Consider the following 21137-nt stretch of genomic DNA (forward strand, 5'->3'; position numbering starts at 1 on the left):
TTAACCTCTAAAATTTGCAAATAGATCAAACATGAAAATGAAAATTTGAAATTCAAATTGCAATTAAGCAGATCTAAGAATATGAAATCAGAATTAATGTGTAAGACGTTGGGTTCACCAAAATGTAAAGTGGAAAATTGGATCCTAGTGACTCCCCACCTAGGAGAGAGAAAGGAAGCCACTAGGATGTGTTGACGACTGTTTTGACACACTTGCCAATAGTCAGGTAGTCAATGTGAACACTCACCACCTCTCGTGAAAAGCAATAAGTTCTGGGGAACTGATCACTCCAAGGTCTCTATAGTTGGTCTCGACGGTGATGGGCAACTCAATAGTTGATGCGGTTGTACCTATTAAGGAGCCCGCTGGTTGAAACTAAATCCCAATAATCTTTAATAACTTAACTTCCCTTTTTTTTGTATTTTATGATTTAAGATTCTTCTGGAAATAAATTGCAAGAAATAGGGAAACAAAATAAAATAATGAAACCAATTCAATAACAACTTAATGAATTACTTAATTAATACCCTGCGATCCAAAAATCATCAAATATTATCCAAATCATCATTCAATTATAGACCTCTAGTAAACCTGTAAAGTCGGCAACCTCACAAACTCATGGAAAGAATATCACCACAATATTGTCCATCCCAGTAATTCTCATACACCACTTACGTGTGCAATATGATTCATAAAGCAATAAACAGAAGATCAAAACAAGTTGTTGATTTCAAACAATAGACATTACCAGATTACAAAGAACAAACTTGTAGAACATATGCATAGATCAAACAATCTATAAGGTGCTTCTTGTATTGATTTTAAAGAATGTATCACAAAAAAAAATAACTCAAGTTCATAACAATCTGCAAAAATAATCTAAAATTTCTAAGTCGGCCTCAAATCATCAATTTATGGACCCTTACAAATGAATCAAACCCCTCAATTTATAGAGTTTTATGCCCTACTTTCTAGGAAATAAACCTAATCTAAATTAAGAACTCAAAAGCCAGGAGTCGCAGTTGACTTGCAAGCCTCTGCCTCTAAACTCTAATTAACTACTACGAAACAGAGGCTAGGTGAGCACTACGAAGACCGTGCTGCATGAGCCAGGCTTTCGTAGTCATGCAAAATTTTTCTCAAAAATGAAACATGAGTTGGAGGCATAGTTGAAGTCCCAGTGGGATGATCATGCAAAAACTCCTTTTAAAAGTCATGCTATCATTAGCAACTACACGTTTATCTTTCACTTCTTTTTATAGGATTTATAATTGTTGATGATACATGCAACCACATTGGCAGGATGATCAACAACATGCTTGATTCTGAATTTATACTTTTTTAAAACTTCCTCTGCATTCTTTCTTTCCCTTTCTAACTCCTCTATTGTCTCTGCAACTTGTTGACACTGGGTTATCAAATATGTATATTTGTCCATCAATGTAACACTAAACTGAGTCAGAGATGCAAAATGCTGGGCCTCATATGCATCCCACTAGCGGAGTACCCGATCTTTCTCCATAGCTCCCGCATTGGTTATTCCAAACCCCAAAACTCCCACTAAGTGTCCTACAAAATTCTCACACTTTTCCACTATCTTGAGGAGGGGAGATTGAATATTCGTTATATCCTTCACATCCTGTTGAAGCATTTCCATCTTCAACTCCAAAATGTATATGTAAGATTGCAAATGTTTACAATTGTCTCCACCCAAGAGGTCCTCCTTTATTATCTCTTCTTCTCCCAAACACAAAACTTTATTCAAGACTCAGAACTGCTTGCTAAAAGTGTTGAGCTTCCGCTCCCACTGTTGAGAGCAAGAAGCTAACACTCCTCCAACTTGCATAGCCTTCTTATATTCCCTCATGGTATTCTACAAAAATAGTCTAATTTTAGATGCATTTATTTGTGCCCATGACTTTGTCGTGGCAGCCACCTGTCTTACCTCAACCAATGCTTTTATCTCTCCCTCTAGGAGTGATGAGGTTGAAGGTAAATTATCACTTATACAAGTATCCAAAGGCTTGCCCATCTCTACCAACAACTGCTTGTATTGTTCTAGCTGTTCCTTGACCTCTGAATGAGAGGTGTATTCCTTTTCCATTCGCCCTTGATGACGCTAGTAGACAATTCCAAGGTATCTAATTCCCCCCACTTAGTCTGCTTACCTAGTTTCACCTGTGACACTTGGTACTTTGGAGAGCTTTGACCTTCTTCCTGCACAGGAACTGCTATATCTTCAATCACCTCACTAGAACCTATTCTTGACAAATGATGTACAGTCTTGGCCTTCTTAGTTCTCCTTGGTTCTTTAGCGTTTGCCTATTGTAATGTAACTTTTGGTAGCACTACTTTTCTTTTGTTTTTCTCGAAGGTGAAATTCAACCATCGCGTCACATCCTTATCTTTATCACCTTCATGAGGCATGATGTCAGCAGTCACTATGTGCACGTCTGACTGCTCTTCTGCTTCATCTTTCTATTCTTCTTCTGTATGCTTAGGTTCTTGAGGTGAAGCAATTTGATGGGCCAGGCTAGCTTGGAGAGCAATACCAACATTCAATTGTTGTTTCTTATGTAACTCTCCTAACTTATCATCGAGCTCTTCTTCAGATGTCCTGTCATCTTTATCCATTTCATCCATACCTTGCTCAGTGGCTATCTCTTTCAACAAATCTTCTTGGTCCTATGGAGTTAAGACAAACCTTCTGTCCTGTGAATCTTCAGCCTCATTTCGTTCCTTCTCTCCTCCGAGTGGTTGTTGTTCCATAGGTTGTTCATCCTCTTGGTCAGAGTCTATTTCGATGTTATGGACACTTACTATTTCTATGGTAGGTCTTAACACCTGTGTCATGGGAGGCAATGTTGTTGTATCAGTTGGTGGTGGCATAGGGGCAGTAGCAACTGATGTCAAAATTGGAGCTTGTGTTGTGGTGGTAGACGAAGGCTGAGTGGATGCACTTGTCGTATTAGGAGGAGGAGGTTGTGCACTTTCATCTGCTTTCCCTTTCTCATCTTCCTCCTGAGTGCCCTCTCTTGGTGTTTGTCCAATTGCCATCATCACAAGAAGTACTTATGCCAATGGCACGGCTCCCAACCCTTCTCTTACTCCAAAATCTGTAGCCTTTTTCAAAAGTTTAGATCTCCTCATTTGTTTTTTGACTTTCTTCAACAATTCCTTAGTACTCTCTTTGGGTTCAACAACTTCATATGGGTCAGTTGTTGTGTTCTTTCGAGAGCTAAACCTCGTCTTACGGGCGTATTCCTTATAACCCCTTGACTGGGGAACACCTGAAGAAGATTCCTTTTGCTTCCCTTTTGAAGCGCTTGGCCTACCCCTCAAGGTTAGCCATTGTCTAGTTCTATCTACAACAGTTTGAGTTATTCTGTCAATATCTGTATCGTCATGTGCTAACCACCTTATGGGAGAGAGAGGCTTCTTGTCAATTTCTTGCTCTTTGTATACAAAATCTAATAATTCACCATCATCCCTTAGTTCTTTGGGGAGATTGTTCTCTATTTCAAAACTTCTAATCTAAGGTACTGATAGCCTACAATAATTATTTTCTCTAACTTCAAAACTGTCTTGGAGGTTTGCCCAAAAATCCTCCAATCTAGACTTATGCCCCTCATATGCTTTTGGCATGATTTGCTTTAGCTTGCCATAGGGATCATAATACTCCCTTGCATAATTAAATTCCTTAAGATTTGGATCCTGAAGCTCCTGCTTTGTTGTCTTTGCTACCTGAATCTTTGAACAAGAGAAATAACCAATAGAAACTAAGAAATTTATACCCGCCTTGTGTTTTGAAGAAAAAAGGGATTGAAGGTCGAGCATCTATCTGACATATTCTAACAATATAATGTGATCATTACAACATCGCGACAACAACATAGGGTTCCCTGTGAACCCACTAACCCTGATATATGTAGAGTGTTGGTTCTGAATAAACCAACATGCCCATTCTTTGATGATTGCCATTTCTTCTAAGCTTATCCTATAAGTTGTATCAGCTGTGAGTTTAATGATAACAGGGAAAAGGAACGCATTGTTTATTCTTTTAAAATGTGCCTTTGTGTTGTTTAGAGGGAGTTGTGAGTAATACTCCCACACCTTTTTCTACCCTTCCTCATCACCTAGTTGGCCCTCTATCTACAATATCAGGAATTTAGCTTGTGCAGCCACCTAGATAACATAGGAGGTAAAGAAGAATTTCTACGTTTGATGCACCTCCTTCATCTGCTTATGTATGTTGTCAGAAAGAATTTGGGCCCAGTCAAAATATTGTTTCCCTATTAGTATAGTTGTCATGAAATGGGACATCCAGGGATGGAAGTACTGACAATCTGGCTTGCCGAAGGATTTTATCAACATGATGATTAAATCTTGTTGCAGCTCCTTGAAGTCTTCCCTCAAAATATATATGGCCTTTAGCCTTGTCTTCCTCTCCTCTTCCAACCAGTTCTCATTCATATGCTTTGTTTGAAGTAATATTGTTAGTCCATACTCCAGCGGCTTCTTCCTCTATTGTTAGTAGTACTTCATCCCTCGTAGGGATGCCAAACACAAATCCCAACATATCTGTTGATAAATCAGTTACAGTTCTACCCTAATCATCTATGCACTTTCTTGTATCTGCATTGTAGAACTATGCAACAGTCATAATGAATTCAGAGGCTTGGACTGATTGTGGGAAAATGGTTGCCTCCACCAGACCTGATCTCTTAATTCTCCTCAGTGGGGCCTCTGGCCTTGGTCGGTCCAATTGTGTTTTGATATCTTCTAACTCTATATACCCCACCTCTGTATCTATCACCCATTTGATTTGGTCCTCCAACTTTGAAACATAGACCTGTCCTTGATATTGATATTTCATGGTTACAGGGAGCTTGTCCAACTCCTTGCCTCTCTTGTTGGAGGTTGGGTCCATCTAAATGCTCTGATCTGCAAGAAAGAATCACAAATTAGTCCATTGCATAGTTAAAAATCAATAATATCATCCACCTCGGAACTCCGAGGTTCCGAGGTAAATAACTTCCTTTTAAGACAACTGACTTCGGAACTCCAGGATTCTGGGGTTCCAATGTTAGCATAGGCTTGAAAAATGAAGTCTGGAACTTTGAGGCTCCAGGGTGAATAGGAAAAGTTGACTTTGGGACTTCGGGGTTCTGGGGTTCCGAGGTTATTTCAATTGAGTTCCAGAAGGATGTTTTGGAACTCCGAGGCTCCAGGGTTCCAAGGTAGATAAAACAAATGGCCAAATAGGAAATAACTTTAGGACTCTAGAGTTCCGGGGTTTCGAGGTTCTAGGTAATTCACTCATAGGTTTTTTGAGATGATCCGGAACTCCGGGGATCCGGGATAAAAGCACAACCAAGCTCGGAACTCTGGGGGTCTGTGGTTCCAAGGTTATCAAGAACTACCAAGCCTGGAACTCCGGGGGTCCGAGGTTGGGAAAAACTAGGACACGCGAAAAGATAAGACACGCAAAACGAGGAAATCAAAAAGGAAAATCTAAGCTAAAAACTAAAAGATCTAAACACAAAAACACAACGAAGGAGAAAAATCTACCAACCTAGTGGGAGAAAACATGCAAAAACCTAGCAACACGGAGGCGCGAAGATGGGAGGTCACAACTGGAAGGTTTGAAAAACTTGAGTGCACAAATGAACTTAGAAAAGTTCATTCTTCCTATTTATACCCCCTAAAACTTCATCTGTACGGTTGCTTTAAACAAGACCTCGGAAGTCCAGGGTTCTGGACTTCCGAGGTGGCAAACAAAAAGGCAGGCAAGACAGTTCGGGACTCTGGGGTTCCGAGGTCAAAAGACAAAAGAAATAAGAACTCACCTCAAGACTCCAGGGTTCTAGGGTTCTGGAATGAAATCCAAAAAGAAAAGAAAGAAAAATAACTTCGGAACTCCAGGGGTCTGGGGTTTTGAAGTTGCTAACAAAGAAACATGAAGAACTTAGGATTTCGGGGTTCTGAAGTCCCGAGGCTTCAACGAAATAAGGACAAGGCACAACTTCGAGACTCCGGGGATCTGGGGTCGTGACAAACATAGCAAACAAAAACCTACCTCAGAACTTCGGGGTTCCAGGGTCAAAACATAACTAAAGCAAACACCTACTTCGGGACTCCGGGGTGTCTAGTCTGAAACTAAAGAAAAACAAAGCTACAGAAAGGAAAAAGAGGGACCCATATTTTCAAGACAAGGAAACTAGTGGGGTTAGGTATGCAGGGCCTAACAGGATGATTGTCACTTAGGAAGAAGGACTTTACATTCAAAAGAGGGGTTGAATCCACTAGATCCAAATCCAAGAGAGACTAGGATCTGAATACTAAGTGGATTGTAAGTGGTTGAAGTGTGATTTACCCTCTTTTGTAAATGAGAAAGTTGACTTGTTGATTATGTGGAAAAGAGAGAGGAAATGAGTGAAATGAGGTGTTACCAGTTCGGGATCATGCTGTAACTTTGGATCTGAGCTAATTAAACTGATGCGGATTTGCCCTACAAATTTGGAGAAAAGTCATCGGGACCATGGCGGGAATGTACATGGTCCGCCACAAAATCCGCAAAACGAAAAGGGTTCTTCTGTCTCTGCAAATGAAGCCCAAACCTGCAACCTGCACACATAAAAGAGAGAAAAGGGGGGTTGTGGATAAGGGTTTGCCTCGGTCAAACCTCGGTTGAGGAATCAACCTAGAAAGAAAGTAATTGCAAATGCTTTAATGTAAATAATGGAGATGTATACCTTGTAGATCTGCAACTTGTTGACGATGATTGCTTTGCTTCTTGAATGTAATCACAAATGTTGTGTGAAATAGCATGTAACATGACAAAACCCTAACACACACACATGGTTGCAAATGAATGTTGTAATGTTGCTCCAATGGATGAATGAAGAAGACTTGAATGCTTGATAATGACCTTGAAATCTTGTATCTTCTCCTTATGCTCTCTATTTGTCTAGCATTCGTGGTCCTCTCTTGAATGAGGCTATTGAATTCCCTTTTATACATGCCTCAAGGATTAAATTTCAACCCATTGAACGCCAACAAAATGGAATAACAAACCCTAAAGACAAGAAGTGCATAGGAGATCAGGCAACCCACAAATAGGACTACCCTATGAGATGGAGACAAGGGTGCCACGCCCTTGTCCTAGGGAGGACAAGGGTGCCACGCCCCTATCCTACCCTATTTTGGAGCCCAAACAGAGTCTGGAGCAAGTACAAGACATGAAGGAGGAAGGGAGAGGGGTTAGAAATATAGAAGTAGGTCTCGATTAAGGAAGTAGATGTTGTCGCCAAGGTGAGGACCCCAAATGTGGTTAAAATTATAGGGGTCGCAGTTTTATGACACTACAATAAGAGCAATTGATATGATCATTTTGGATATTGGTCATTGTGTGGAAAGTGTTTGTGCGTAGTTTCACATGCGTGAGTGAAGGATTTGTGCTCCGAAATATTGCAATATAGTGAAATAGAGCAGTAACAGACAAAGTGTGAAATCAATAGACATTGTGCTTAACCAAAACTATACCCAGGCATTTGTAGATGCTATTCAGTAGTTCAAATTCTCTTGTAATCATTTGTAACTCAATTTTAAGGCAATGATCCTTCCCAAGGTTGCAACCTTTATTGTTTTTGTTTTTTAGTAGTGAGCTCTAGGCAGTGTGCCTGAATGCATGTGCATTCCCTATTGTAGTATTTCACATACTTCTAACAGGGTATCTTCATATTGTGGGTAGGTTCCCGCCGTGGTTTTTCGCTTCACTGAGTTTTCCACATATAAAATCTTGGTTTTGTGGATATTTACTTTATGTGTTTGTATCTCTTTGTTATATTTCATTAAGTTCTTGAAGGATCAACTTAATAAGGTTAAAAATTGCAGAACACTGATTCACCCCCCATCTCAGTGTTTTTTTATTCCAACAAAAAATGTTCAATATTCATAGATTATCTTCAACATCTAGTGTCAATCATTATCAATACTATAGACAATATTTTGAGGCGAGGTTACATGGTTTATCTTCTCATATCAGTTGTGGGAGGAAATATTTCCTCACACGAAGTTCGTTACTTCACATATTTTGGGGGGATCACATACCTTCTCTTTTTTCTTTCCTACTAGGGGGACATTATTGTACTTGTGCTAAGAGTAGTCCTTTGGGGGTCATCACGAGTCCTCCTTCTATCATTTCTCCTCACTTGTACATTTTATTACATTTGTATCATCTCTTTTGGTGAAGAGTTTTTTTCCACTAGGTTTTCTATTTTAATCATCTTATGAGGCTTTCATTGTACATCCATGGTTACCTTATTAGGGTTTGTTCCCAGGCCCCATATTTACTTTGAGTATTATTACTACCTAAGTATATTTTAAGGGAGGGTGCTAGAGTGAAGGGTTTCCCTTGTTGAAATGATAATGAACCCATCATGAGGTTGCAGACTTCAAAGATAAACTGAGAAAGATGTCTTCCACGAGAGTATGTTGAATGAGAGCTTGCATGAACAAGATAAATGATATTGATCAAATGTAAATGAAAATGTGATATGTTACAGTGTACACACACCTTGTACATATAGGCAAGGTGTGATGATGTAGGGACAACTACCCTTGAGATAAACATTAAATGCATAATGGAAAATAATAAATAACTAAAGAAAATATTATATGACCTATGATTTAAAAGTAAATAATGAGACATGGTCCCATTATAAGATAACTTCTATAATGTCACCTAAGATAACTAACATGATCTTATGAACATTGTTAAATGATAAGTTACATAAAGTAACTTTATGACAACTAACCGAAATGCAAGATAGGTCCTAAGAAAACTTAACATGTGAATAGGTTAAAATATTATGCAAATGATGCAAGACTAATATGAAAATGCAATATAGGTCCCAACAACTAGACCATGTTAGGAAACCATGCACAACTAACCATCCAACTAATCTCTCACAAAAGGAGAAAAGGAGAAAATCCTATGGGACAAAACTACTCTCCAAAAAAATAAATAGTGCAAATCATGTACAAGTGATAGATCAAGTGATGTATGTAGTTCTCAACATCAATACCCCCCAAGAACAACATCCGTCACAAGAATACAATCACCCCTCCAATGAAGGGAAATATAAAGACCATAATGCCCATCATCATTTGCAAAAATGGTAAGTGTCTGAAGTCAAAACAAGATCCAACACTTACAAATAACTTGTCTCCGCTTAGGAAGAAATAAAACCATGTATAAATATACTAATGCTTCCCATTTAGGATATGATTGGAAAGATGGAAGCATGAATAATGATGATGATGTCTCTAAAATTTTCTCATGTGTCTCACTCTCCACGACAGATGATGATGCCATAATCTAATTAGGTACACGCTTAATCAAAGAAGAAGGTGATAAGTTGGAACCATGCATAAATTCATGTATAACAAGATCCAAATACAAATACGATGTGACAATAGGAGTGCAATGGTTATCATCGAGGAGGAGATATAACCACTCAAATGTGTCCTCCAACCTACACAAGAAGATGAAAAACCAAGTCTAAAATACCTAAAATGAAGCCATCTTGAAACCACAAATTTGAAAAACAATGATGATCATGTTGATCAAGAATTATGGAAGCTTCAATCAATGACTTTGGACAAGAAGTCAATGGAATTGAAGGAAAAACAACCATCTACGAAGAAGAATTAGGAACCTCTTAAGCAACCTCATCCTCACTTGAAGTCTCAAAATACCCCAAATTATCAAATTCCCCAACAATATCGCAATCATAGGGTATCCTTTTGAAGAGTGAAGAGGCACATTACAATATGAAAGAGGGTCATCTGGGAATGATTGGATGTCAAGATATCTATATAAATCCCAAATTTTAGTCCAAAGAGCATGGGGACACACAAAACTAGCAATAGACTGCAAAATGTCATTATCTACATGCATCCTTTTTGAAATTCCAAGCAAATCTCTTACTAGGAGTGATAGGTAGGTGGAATAAGATTATACAAATGTGGCAATAAATGAAGCCATCTAAGATGGATAATAATGCAATATCTCCATTGTTTATAGCTCCCCCTCTTCAAGATGATCAAATAAGGATGAACTAAAAAACCCAGTTTAGACTATGACAATTTATCAAAACCTCAAATATGAAAATATCACATGAATACATAAACCTCCAAATATGATAAGTAACTGAAAATGAATACCCATCATAAAAAGAACCTCTCCAAGCAATAAGATGTCTAAGTTATCAAACAAATGGCATAGATTCAAAAATTCACTAGATAATACTTGGGGCTAAATCTAGAAAAAGTGTGTAGATTGAAAGATAGAGCTCTTCAATACCTTTCAACATTACAAGAATCACATAAATCAGATATTGTGATATCCCCAATCAAGACCCCAAGGCAACAAGAATCGATATATGAATAAATAAGTTCTAATTAAAGATTTAAACTTATTATTATTAGCCACTAGCAATCATCGAATGAATGTCGGGAACTTGGTATTACATCAACATATCCTAATACATCGACTATGAGGAATGAAGCTCTAAGGAGGTTAACAAAAATAGGTTTGTTTTTAGACACCGTTGACACCTAGTCTCCCATAAATATTGAAGATCAAACAAGATACAAACCAAGGAACACCTTATCGATACATCACTAAGAATGATTGGGGGTAAGTATAGAAGTTAATGAATAATTAAAGTATGATGTGATATGAACCTAAAAAATGATAGAAAGAACTCATATAAGTAGTTGATTGATTAGTATTTAGAAGTAAGATATTCATCACAACATCTATAGACAACAATTGATGCATTCTGGGTGTGGCGATAATCATGTTGAATGATAATTAGTATCACCAAGAACTAATTATACTCAACAATTAACTAATCTATTGATTAGTTATTCAATAAATGGTTAATGATTAGAACATCAATCATACTTAGCAATGCAAAGGTAGTGAATATAAATAAAAGTACGTTTTGTATAAGTAACAATTGTTCATGGAAAGACGTGATTAAGAAACAATGCGTCTCTTAGACATTCAAGAGATGCAACTCTTTGATGTTACAAGATATATCTTAAGGTTCGACCCATCCAAATGGGGGGATGGAAAAAGTTAGTTTACAATCTTATTACATAAGACAACCCTCAAGGGACCTCTTGACATCTGAGTAAGAGGGGGTATCTATCCTCCCATTACAAGGTGTAAGGCGCATGAAATAAGAGTAGACATAGCATAGATGACATTTAGATTGCATAGTCACTAGGAGATACAAAAGGAAGCTCAATCAAAAATCCCAGTTCTCATTCTTAATACAGAAATATAGTCAATTAATCACATGTTATACAAGATCCAATTTAGGCACAACAATCTTATATTTTCAAAAGTTCAAGATATATCATTATATCCATCATTAAGGTAGTGAAGCACTGCAATCATAGTAAATTCTACATACATATAGATATTGTCAAAACATGTATTCATTGGACTTTATAGTTGATTTCTTTCAGAACAATACATTGAAATTTACAAGAGATTCAGGGTTATATATTGCCTAGTAAAGCATCTAAAATTCATATAAGACCCTTTGAGAGAATCTTGTCTAAAGACATTATACATTTCCAATCAAGTCCATAAGAAGCATAAGCATAGTTGTATCATTAAATAGAAAAGATAGGGAAAAGCCCGAATGAGGACATTACAATGGTATCAAAGCATAATCCTGCCAACTTGTGAAAGAATTAACACTCTAAAGATCAGCCAAAGTATCAACATCCGAAGAGAAAGATCATCTACCATCAACCTAGGAGAAGGCATCGTGATCTCAATTCTATACTGAAGAAAAGAAACTACTTGTACATAAGTCATACAAAATTATTAGCAAATCAAGAATGCCTACATCACTTTCATGATTTTACACATGATAACAACAACATCTTCGCACAAGACAACAAAAACATAAGCTTTCTGGCGGAGAGAATTCCTGTCATTTACAATGATCTAGCACACCATAATCTTCCATCAAATGAGAAAAAATTCCTATGAAGACAATATTAATAGTACCATATATTCAATTATAAAAAGAAGAAGATATTAAAAACATTTAAAGAAAAACAAAATTAGCTTGAACATGAATAAATAGTACCCTATACAGGTCAACATTATTCAAGATCATAAGTAGCATCAATGTAAGAATGTATAAATCATTAATTGAATTTGCCTAATAGTTAATGCATATGAGTAAAGGTTAGAATGATGAGGATGAATGACTCAGGAAAAGGTCCATCCTAGAACATTTAGAACCTTAAGGGCCCTACCTTAAGGAGTTAAGAAATTTGGTTACAACAACCAAGAAAGAGGGAAGTGAGAATGGTGGTCAAGTTAGCAAGGGCTGCGAAGTAGATACTTGGTGTAGGAATGACTCAATAAAGACCCCATTTCTTCCAAAGAATAAGTAGGGGAGTAAGGATGTGGACAATGATAAGAGCCGCCAAGTGGAGTAAGGAGGTTGTGGAGAACAACCTCTCTTAGACTTGGTGTAGAAATGACTCCAATAGGCTTGAATCCCTCCCTCCCAAGAAGAGAATGAGAATGGCATAAAAGCTGACTTGAACCCCCAAGCAAAGCAAGAAATTCTCTAAGGCTTGGTGTAGAAATGGTTCAAAGGAAGTCCCCATTCCTTTCTGGTATAAACAAAGACTAATATAAAGTCAAGTAGTGTAAGGGAATTATGGCTCAAGGAAGTCAGCCCCTCTCAAGTGGGCAAAATGGCTCAAGGAAGCTAGTCCCTCTCAAGTTTGGGAAAAATGGCTCAAGGAAGCCAGTCCCTCCAAGTTGCAATGTATGCAATAGAAACTAAGTAGTAATCTTTCTAACATTTATCATTACTTTGAATTATATGATTACATGTTTGGTACTACTAATCTATGTGTAGGTTTATCCAAGAAAGAAGACAAGGATGAGGAAAATTGCTTAAGGACAAGCAAATTCAAGAGGGGGAGATTGTGATATCCTCGATCAATACCTCAAGGCAACAAGAATAGATATATAAATAAATAAGTTTTAATTAAAGATTTAAACTTATTCTTATGAGCCACTATCAATCATCCAATAAATATTGAGAGCTTGGTATTACGCCAACATATCCTAATACGACAAATACAAGGAATGACATATCAAGCATTCTAAGGAGGTTAATATAAATAGGTTTGTTTTTAGACACCATCACCACCTAGTCTCCCATGAATATCGAAGATTAAAGAAGATACAAACCAAAGAAGACACATTATCGATACATCGTTAAGAATGATTGGGGACAAGTATAGAAGTTAATGAATAATTAAAGTATGATGCGATATGAACTTGAACATCGATAGAAAGAAGTCATATAAGTAGTTGATTGATTATTATTTAGGAATAAGATATTCATAGCAGCTTCTATAGACAACAATTGATGCATTTTGGGTGTGGCGATAATCATATTGAAGGAGAATTAGCATCACCAAGAACTAATTATACTCAATGATTAACTAATCTATTGATTAGTTATTCAGTGAATGGTTAATGATTAGAACAACGATCATACTGAGCAATGCAAAGGTAGTGAATAGAAATAAAAGTATGTTTTTTATACGTAGCAATTGCTCATGGAAGATGTGATTAAGAAACAACACGTCTCTTAGACATTCAAGAGATGCAACTCTTTGATGTTGCAATATATATATTAAGGTCCGACCCATCCAAATGTGGTGTAATCATGACGGGAGGGTCCTCAAAGAGAACAGTCCAGACTGTGCAACAAGAGTTACACGATAGAAACAACTCAAAGCGGTGGAGGCAACGTAGAAATAAACTATTTTAAATCATGATAATCAATTACAAATTGCCAGTAACATGCGGGCTCCAAGATTCGGCCTCAGATGCCTGAATACAAAACATACGTGTTATGCAACATTCGGGCTCTAGCAGAATACGAGCCAACTCTGAACCTCCTAACCTAGAGATCTTTTTCCTATCTTCTCAAACTTGATTCTAAATGCTTAATTACATTGATTTATATGATCAAGGCTGATCTGTGTTGGCCCAAGGTGGAACAATTGTAAATCAACAAGGTTAGCCTTCGCCAAAGAGATCCATCTAGAAAATCCAAAGGATGAAGTGCAGACCTAAGGGAAGGTCAGCCACACGCTACGGAACGTTGGAAACAATGAATTGAAGCTCCACAAGCTATGGAAATGATCCGTAAGATTTGCTAAGAGCAAAACAGGTCGAAGTGGTTTCTTGGCTCTAAGCCAAACAACTATCTTAGATTCTGGTAGTGATAACTTGTCGGGAAAATATCTAAACATCCCGTAGGCTTAGGATAAGGCAATTGGACATGTCCACAATCAAAATCTGCAAGATCCGGTGAGCAATTGCAAAGAAACACAAAACGAAATGTTGAAATTGTAAAATAGGAACAAACTGAAAAAGAAAAATGTTTTTGGTTGATCCAAGATTACCAAGAACTAGGGATGCTCTTGCATCAAAATGGGAGGGATGGAAAAAGTTAGTTTACAATCTTATTACATAAGACAACCTTCAAGGGACCTCTTGACATTTGAGTAAGAGGGGATATTTATCCACCCATTACGAGGTGTAAGGCACATGAAATAAGAGTAGACATAGAATAGATGCCATTTAGATTGCATAGTCACCAAGAGATACAAAAGGAAGGCCAATCAGAAATCTTCGTTCTGATTCTTATATCATAAATACAATCAGTTTATCACATGTTATAAAATATCCAATTCAAGCATGTAACAATCTTATACTTGAAATTTTAAGATATATCATTGTATCTATCATTAAGGTAGTGAAACACTACAATCACAATAAATTCTACATACATACAAATATAGTCAAACCACATATCCATTGGACTTTATAGTTGATTGCTCTCGGAACGATACATGGAAATTTACAACAAATTCAAAATTATATTATTGCCTGGTAAATCATCTAACATTCATATAAGACCCTTTGAGAGAATCTTGTTTGGAGACATTATACATTTTCAATCAAGTCCATAAAAAGCATAAGCGTAATTGTATCATTAAATAGACAAGATATGGAAAAGCTTGAACGGGGACATTGCAAAGATCATGACAAGACATTATGAGCTCGAGAGTCCAAAAAGAAGAGTGAACTTCAAGATACAAAAAAATTGACAATTAACAAAATTAGGCAGAATAACTTGCACCATGACGAAGTTGGTAGAACCAACTTTCCAACAACATAAGGATTGCGAAAATCTGATACTAGATGCCTAAGATATGCTCTATGGAAAAAAATTGCCTATATATAGCCCAATGAAAAATCAAGGGGGGCTAAAAAAAGGCCTTGGGCAACTAGGCCCTAGGTCACCAATCTGACCACATGCTTAGATAAGGCAATAAAATAAATTAACAGGCAAAAAGCCCTGATTGGGTGAGGTACTGACGGGCCCACAAGGGCACTTGACACAATCAACACTAGCATGTAAGTGGGGCTAGATAGGCCAAAAAAACTTGGGTTATGCAAATATAAAGGGGGCTCAGATAGGCCTTGACCCCAAAATCCATGGCCTTGAAAAAGTGTGCAGGTGTCGATAAAGTGCGTGATCTCCAAAGAAGTGTGTAGGGAGCTACGCAAATAGTGGGCCCCAAAAAGAACCCGCCACTTAGACTGTTGGCATTTGCAGAAGGCACTAATGGTAGTGTTTGTAAGCCGGTTGGGGAGGTTGAAAGCCTAGAGGAAAAATGAACACGATAGTATATGAAAAAAAACAAAACACAATGGCTTAGTCTATCTTAACCTTAACATTAAAGGTTAAGTTCACTTTTGAGGTCATTTTTTTGTTTCATCATATGTGCACACGTGAGGTTAGAGATTTCATCATCTCACCTCATTAGAGGTTGGAGATATTCTCTCTTCACCTTATGGTGAGTTTGGAGACTTTGTCCATCACCTTTTACGTGGTCTCATACATGGCTTAGTGAGGCACACACACCTTGCATTGTGTCCCAACACTTGTCGCATGTGTTCATTATTTGAAGGGTTAGTGAGTTAGTTCTCACCTTCTCATCTCACATCCATTTGTGTATATATATACATGTGTTGCATTATTTACTTCATCTAGTTTTATGTTAATGATGTGTTGATAGTTATTTGATTCATTTTTTTTTTATAATTTGTGAGTGATTATTTAGATGCAATTTAGTGTCATATATGTTTTTTAGGATGTAATTTGTGATGCCAACCTATAAGGTTTCTAGCTTTTTAGCTTCCCCAATAATTTTCACTATAAAATACCTTTATGTAATAGTTTATTTTCATTTAATTTGTAAAAAATAATACACAACTTCTATAAATTATTATCATTATTTATTTTTTAAAATTAATAAAAAACAAAATAAATAATATTTAAAATAAAAAAATAATAAATAATATCTCTCTTGTTTATCTATTTAATTATTTATGTATCAATATAAAAAATAAATAAAATGTTTTAATTAATTTAAATTTAACAACAGAATAGTAGACGGCTTGAGCATAAGTTCCAACAAACAAACTATATAATCATGAAACGGATTACGTCTATAGATTTTAAGAATAGCATACTAAGTTATGTAATTGCTACTGGGATAAATTCATTGAAGTTGCAGTCAAGGTAAACTTTTTAAACACCTACCCTGCTAAATTATTACAAATTTTTTCTGTAGTCTCACACAAATAGTTTGGCCTTGTCCATTTGAAAATGAAAAAGGTTTAAACGATGGCAAAGGTGAAGGTGGACAAAGTGGGTTGGAGGGTGGATGTTAATATTTCCACCTCTTCTGCTCACCATCTTCTCACACCGTCTGTACTGATGAACCTGGTTTTTCTCTTTCCCTTACTTTTCTGCTTCTGTTGAATGTTTCATCTGTATTTCCCCCCTTATCTCAAATAATTTATTTGATGTCAGGAATTAAGTGATGGGTCATCTCAGCTGTTAGATTTGGATGTTCGCAGGTAACTCACCTTTTTCGTCCGTTTAAATTTATACAATTTAATGGATGACATCATTTTATTTGTCTCTTGGAAGTTAAGATTTTTTATTTATTTTATTGCCATTTGATCTTATGAGGAATTGGTAGGACTTTGCCTAGAAGAGTGTTTTTTGGAGGACATATTCAACCAGTTAATTATTTTCTTAGTAAAACTTTTAGAAAATAGCTTTCCCATGTTGTGTGTCAGCCACCAGTAACAAATTATTTAAGACCCTCGTTCCAAATATCCTGTTAGATGGTGGTGAAATCAGGTTAAAGTATTGGGTATAATGGACAATGCAGATTGCAGATATACATTATAAAGTGGGCCACTTAGCCAATTGTCAGCCGTACACTTTTTCCACCAGTATTCCCCACCAGGCCGCCTCCCCTCCCTCAATTAACAGCTTGAAATGAAATTTACAACAGATTATTAGATTCTTTTATATTTGCGAGGGAGGGAGAGAATTCTATGTTCTTCAGTTTCTATCTATATTGCAGAGCTTAAGAGGCTTCTTTATAGAATGAAGCTAACACCAAGAACTATTTGCTATCATCCTGTAGTAAAGGGTTGCAATAAATTTTTTAAGATAAACATGGTGCCTTCCAATTGAAAATTGTCCACTTACGTCATAGGGCTTCTATTTGGGAAATTTGCATTCCTACATGACTTTTCCTTATTATTTCTCCACTGCAATTTTATTTGTATTTTTTGAGAAATGGATCTTAAATTACATTTGAGATCAATATATTTATGTCAGCTTGCAACAAGGTAATTGGAGGAATGTCTCCCTATGGAAATTAGAAATGCCAACATTTGGCTTGCCAGGAAGCATGGGTTCACCTGGGCTATTGGAGGAATGTCTCCTTGTAGAATTAGAAATGCTAACATTTTGCCTCTAAAGAATGATAGACTCAACTAGGGTGCTATTTCCCTTGACTAATCTGACCTCAAGTTGCTGATTAAACCCTCAAGGAATATTGTCGAACACTTTGCATACAACCTCTTTACTTGCTGTTTCTATGTTTCAGTCTGATAATGATTGTTTGAAATGATGTCAAATGTGATTTAAATGCTTTCAAATGGTTACTAAGATGTTTAGGCAAAGAACCATAATGCAAATGCAATTTTTTTTGTGTTTTTAAATGCATATAGATGACCCACACAATGTAAATATGCACCGACAACAGATAGACATTAATACAAACAGTTGGCTTGCAAACTAAATATGAGAGAGACAACTCTTGACATTCAAACTCCTTGTGACTACAATGATATTAGAATGCAATGAGATTGCTTACAAACTGAAATGACAAGCAAAAGGCCAAGACTCTTGGCTTACAATGATGTATCCAATGCAAGTACCAAACTGATATAAATGTGCATCTACAGCTGCTTAAGAACAGCGACTAATACAACTGAAAAATGATGCCAACTATGCTAGAAAAAAATGAAAGAACCTGATGTAAAGAAGCTCTTATGATTGATGAAGATGTGGCAGATCCTTGTGCAAAGAACGGAGTCTCTTTGAAGCCAAATCGTGCCTCTCATGCAGCTGCCCCTGTTCTAGCATGAACTTCTGATATTAAGTTGTAGCAGCAATAATGAAGATCTTCAACAATGTCTTCTTCCAATGTATTTAAATCTGCAAAAAGATATTTTTTGAAAACCCCTTGAAGATTCTGAAAGAAATGTAAATCTTGTGCGATGAAGCACCAACTGGACCTCTGTATGAAGCCCACAATCAAGCAATGATTCAGCTGGTCTTTCAGAGCCTCAAGGTTGCATAAACATTGAAGAGATTTCGTTCTCCAATGCTGAAGTTGCCTGAAACCCTAGGTCTCAATGCACAACACCCGAAAGCAAAGACAAATGATTATCAATAATGAGTTTGATTTGCTTTTTGAAACCTTTTATATCCTCTCAACTCTTAAATGCCTTTAATTCCGTTTTGAAATCCACTTTAGGTTTTAATAAAACTTTATAATAGCTTTTCAAAAGGGTTGATCCCTTCATTTGGTGCAAAAAATAATAATATAAAGTATATATATTAATAATCACTTATATCTCCCTTGAAATTGGTACTTTATATTATTCCTCATATGCACTTTATAATTTGACTTTATAACCATTAAATGTCTTTTTGTAATAAAGTCAAATAAAGTCATTAAATGCTCTCACTTTATAAATTGACTTTATGATATTAAATCCCCTTTAATTATAAAGTCACATGAAGTCAATATAATATTCCCTTAAAATAATTAATTATTATTAAAGTAACACTTTAATAATAATTAAATGTCATAACTCCATTAATAACCATTATTTAATGATTTTGACTTCATCATTGGCTAGCCCACTGCTCCCACTGTCAATCTTGATGCCTTAGTAAAAATAGTAATGGTCCCTCTCTAACATCCACTGACTTACTATAAATAGTAAGTCCCTCAAAACAGAACCAAAAACCTTTGAATATCAATGCCTCAGAACAACCGAAAGATTTGGTGAGATAAACACTTACAACGGCCACCTGGAGAGCTCCAAAACTCCCAAACTGGACCCTCTAACCCACCATACTAGCATATGAGGGTCAAAATAATAGGCTAATCCATTGAACTCTGATGCTCACGAAAATGGGGACATCACATAGGGTTATTGGAGGAATGTCTGGTATAAAAACTGGAAATGCTTAACATTTAACTCCCTAAGAAGCACACAATCAAGTTGGGTTACTGGAAGAACGAATCCTTATTAAAATTAGAAATGCAAACATTTAGCTTCCAAAGAAGCATGGACTCAACGTGGGTTATTTAAGGAATGTCACCCTACTAAACTATAAATGCTAGCATTTAGCTTCCCAAGAAGCTCAGGCTTAACCTTTACTGATAAGAGATGCACTCTTGGCTTTGAGAAGCCAAAGCAGCTCCTGCTTGACGAACATAATGTCAACTAAACTAAGTGGGATACAGACCCACAAAAAGTTCTCTTAGGTGTTGACATCCAGAGAAATAATGGTTGATGCTGAAAATGGAGGGTGTAAAATTTTTCAGCAATCGTGATCATTGAAGTGTTCTCTAGTAGAAGATGGTAAAGAGAAAAACGGATGGCAAAAACATAATTAAATCCAGCCCATGGCCATACCCAAATCTCTTGGCATAGGCACACCATCAAAAGACATGAGCATCAAAGCAACTAATTCCTCTCATCCACAACAATTGTGTAGAGAATCTATGACAAAAAACTTATGAACATGGCTTTGTGTTATTTTGTAGTTATTTTAGTTGTGAAACTGATCTCTCATGTTGCCTTGATTTAATTGCTAAACCTTGGAAAACACTAGCTTTTCCTTGAGCTTGAAAGCCCAACCTTGATTTCCAAATAGTGTAGCATAGTCTTTGTTGTCTCACTTCGGGTTTACTCACTCCCAATGTTTGTTCAGTTGTTAAGCAATTGCAAATTTGTGTCTTTTTGTCACAAAAGTTTTCTGTAACAACATTTTTTGCCCTATACAGCTGTCCACTTTTCATGAAAAGAGAATCCATGGATGTTATAGACTTTCTTACCTATAAGCCAAAAGTGGTGATTTCCAAGTGCCTTGGATGGTATCTATAAATCCAAAGCTTGGATCAAGAAGGCAAACCAATTGTTTGCCCTCTCGGGTGAATAACTTAAAGCACACAGATAAAGCACGTAATGTAGAATAATAATGCCATAGATATCGGATCAAATATAAGAGATGTTATTCCATTCATCCTTGTGTGTCACAAGTTACATTCGAAAGTATATAAAGATACCGAGGGGTGCAAGCGCCAACCGTCACACCGCAACTACCATCCCTCGGTTGCCACTAACCAAGATAGTTACAACTTACAACTTAATTAACTAGTTTTATTTGCTTACAATATTGCCGCTAACATCATCCCCCCCCAAAAAACAAGGTCGTCTCCGGATGACAAAACAACATGGAAGGATTACAACATAAAACTCAGGACTGAGAAGGGGGTGGAGGAAGCATCCCTGGTGGAGAGGGGGCGGCGCTCAGGCGAGCGCG

The 21137-nt window shown here is 36.8% G+C and overlaps 1 protein-coding gene across 1 annotated transcript in view; it reads left to right on the top strand.

Moving 5' to 3' along the window:
* Positions 1-16629: 16629 nt before the first annotated feature.
* The window catches only part of LOC131874583 (uncharacterized), a 95158-nt gene continuing 90650 nt past the window's right edge, over positions 16630-21137 (top strand). The window contains exons 1-3 of the mRNA XM_059218117.1: positions 16630-16727; positions 16824-16934; positions 17022-17068. Coding sequence (XP_059074100.1) covers positions 16833-16934; positions 17022-17068 — 149 coding nt within the window. The 5' untranslated portion in view covers positions 16630-16727; positions 16824-16832. The remainder of the gene's footprint in view (positions 16728-16823; positions 16935-17021; positions 17069-21137) is intronic.

Source organism: Cryptomeria japonica, chromosome 3 (assembly GCF_030272615.1).
Source record: "Cryptomeria japonica chromosome 3, Sugi_1.0, whole genome shotgun sequence".
NCBI classification, from domain to species: Eukaryota; Viridiplantae; Streptophyta; class Pinopsida; order Cupressales; family Cupressaceae; genus Cryptomeria; species Cryptomeria japonica.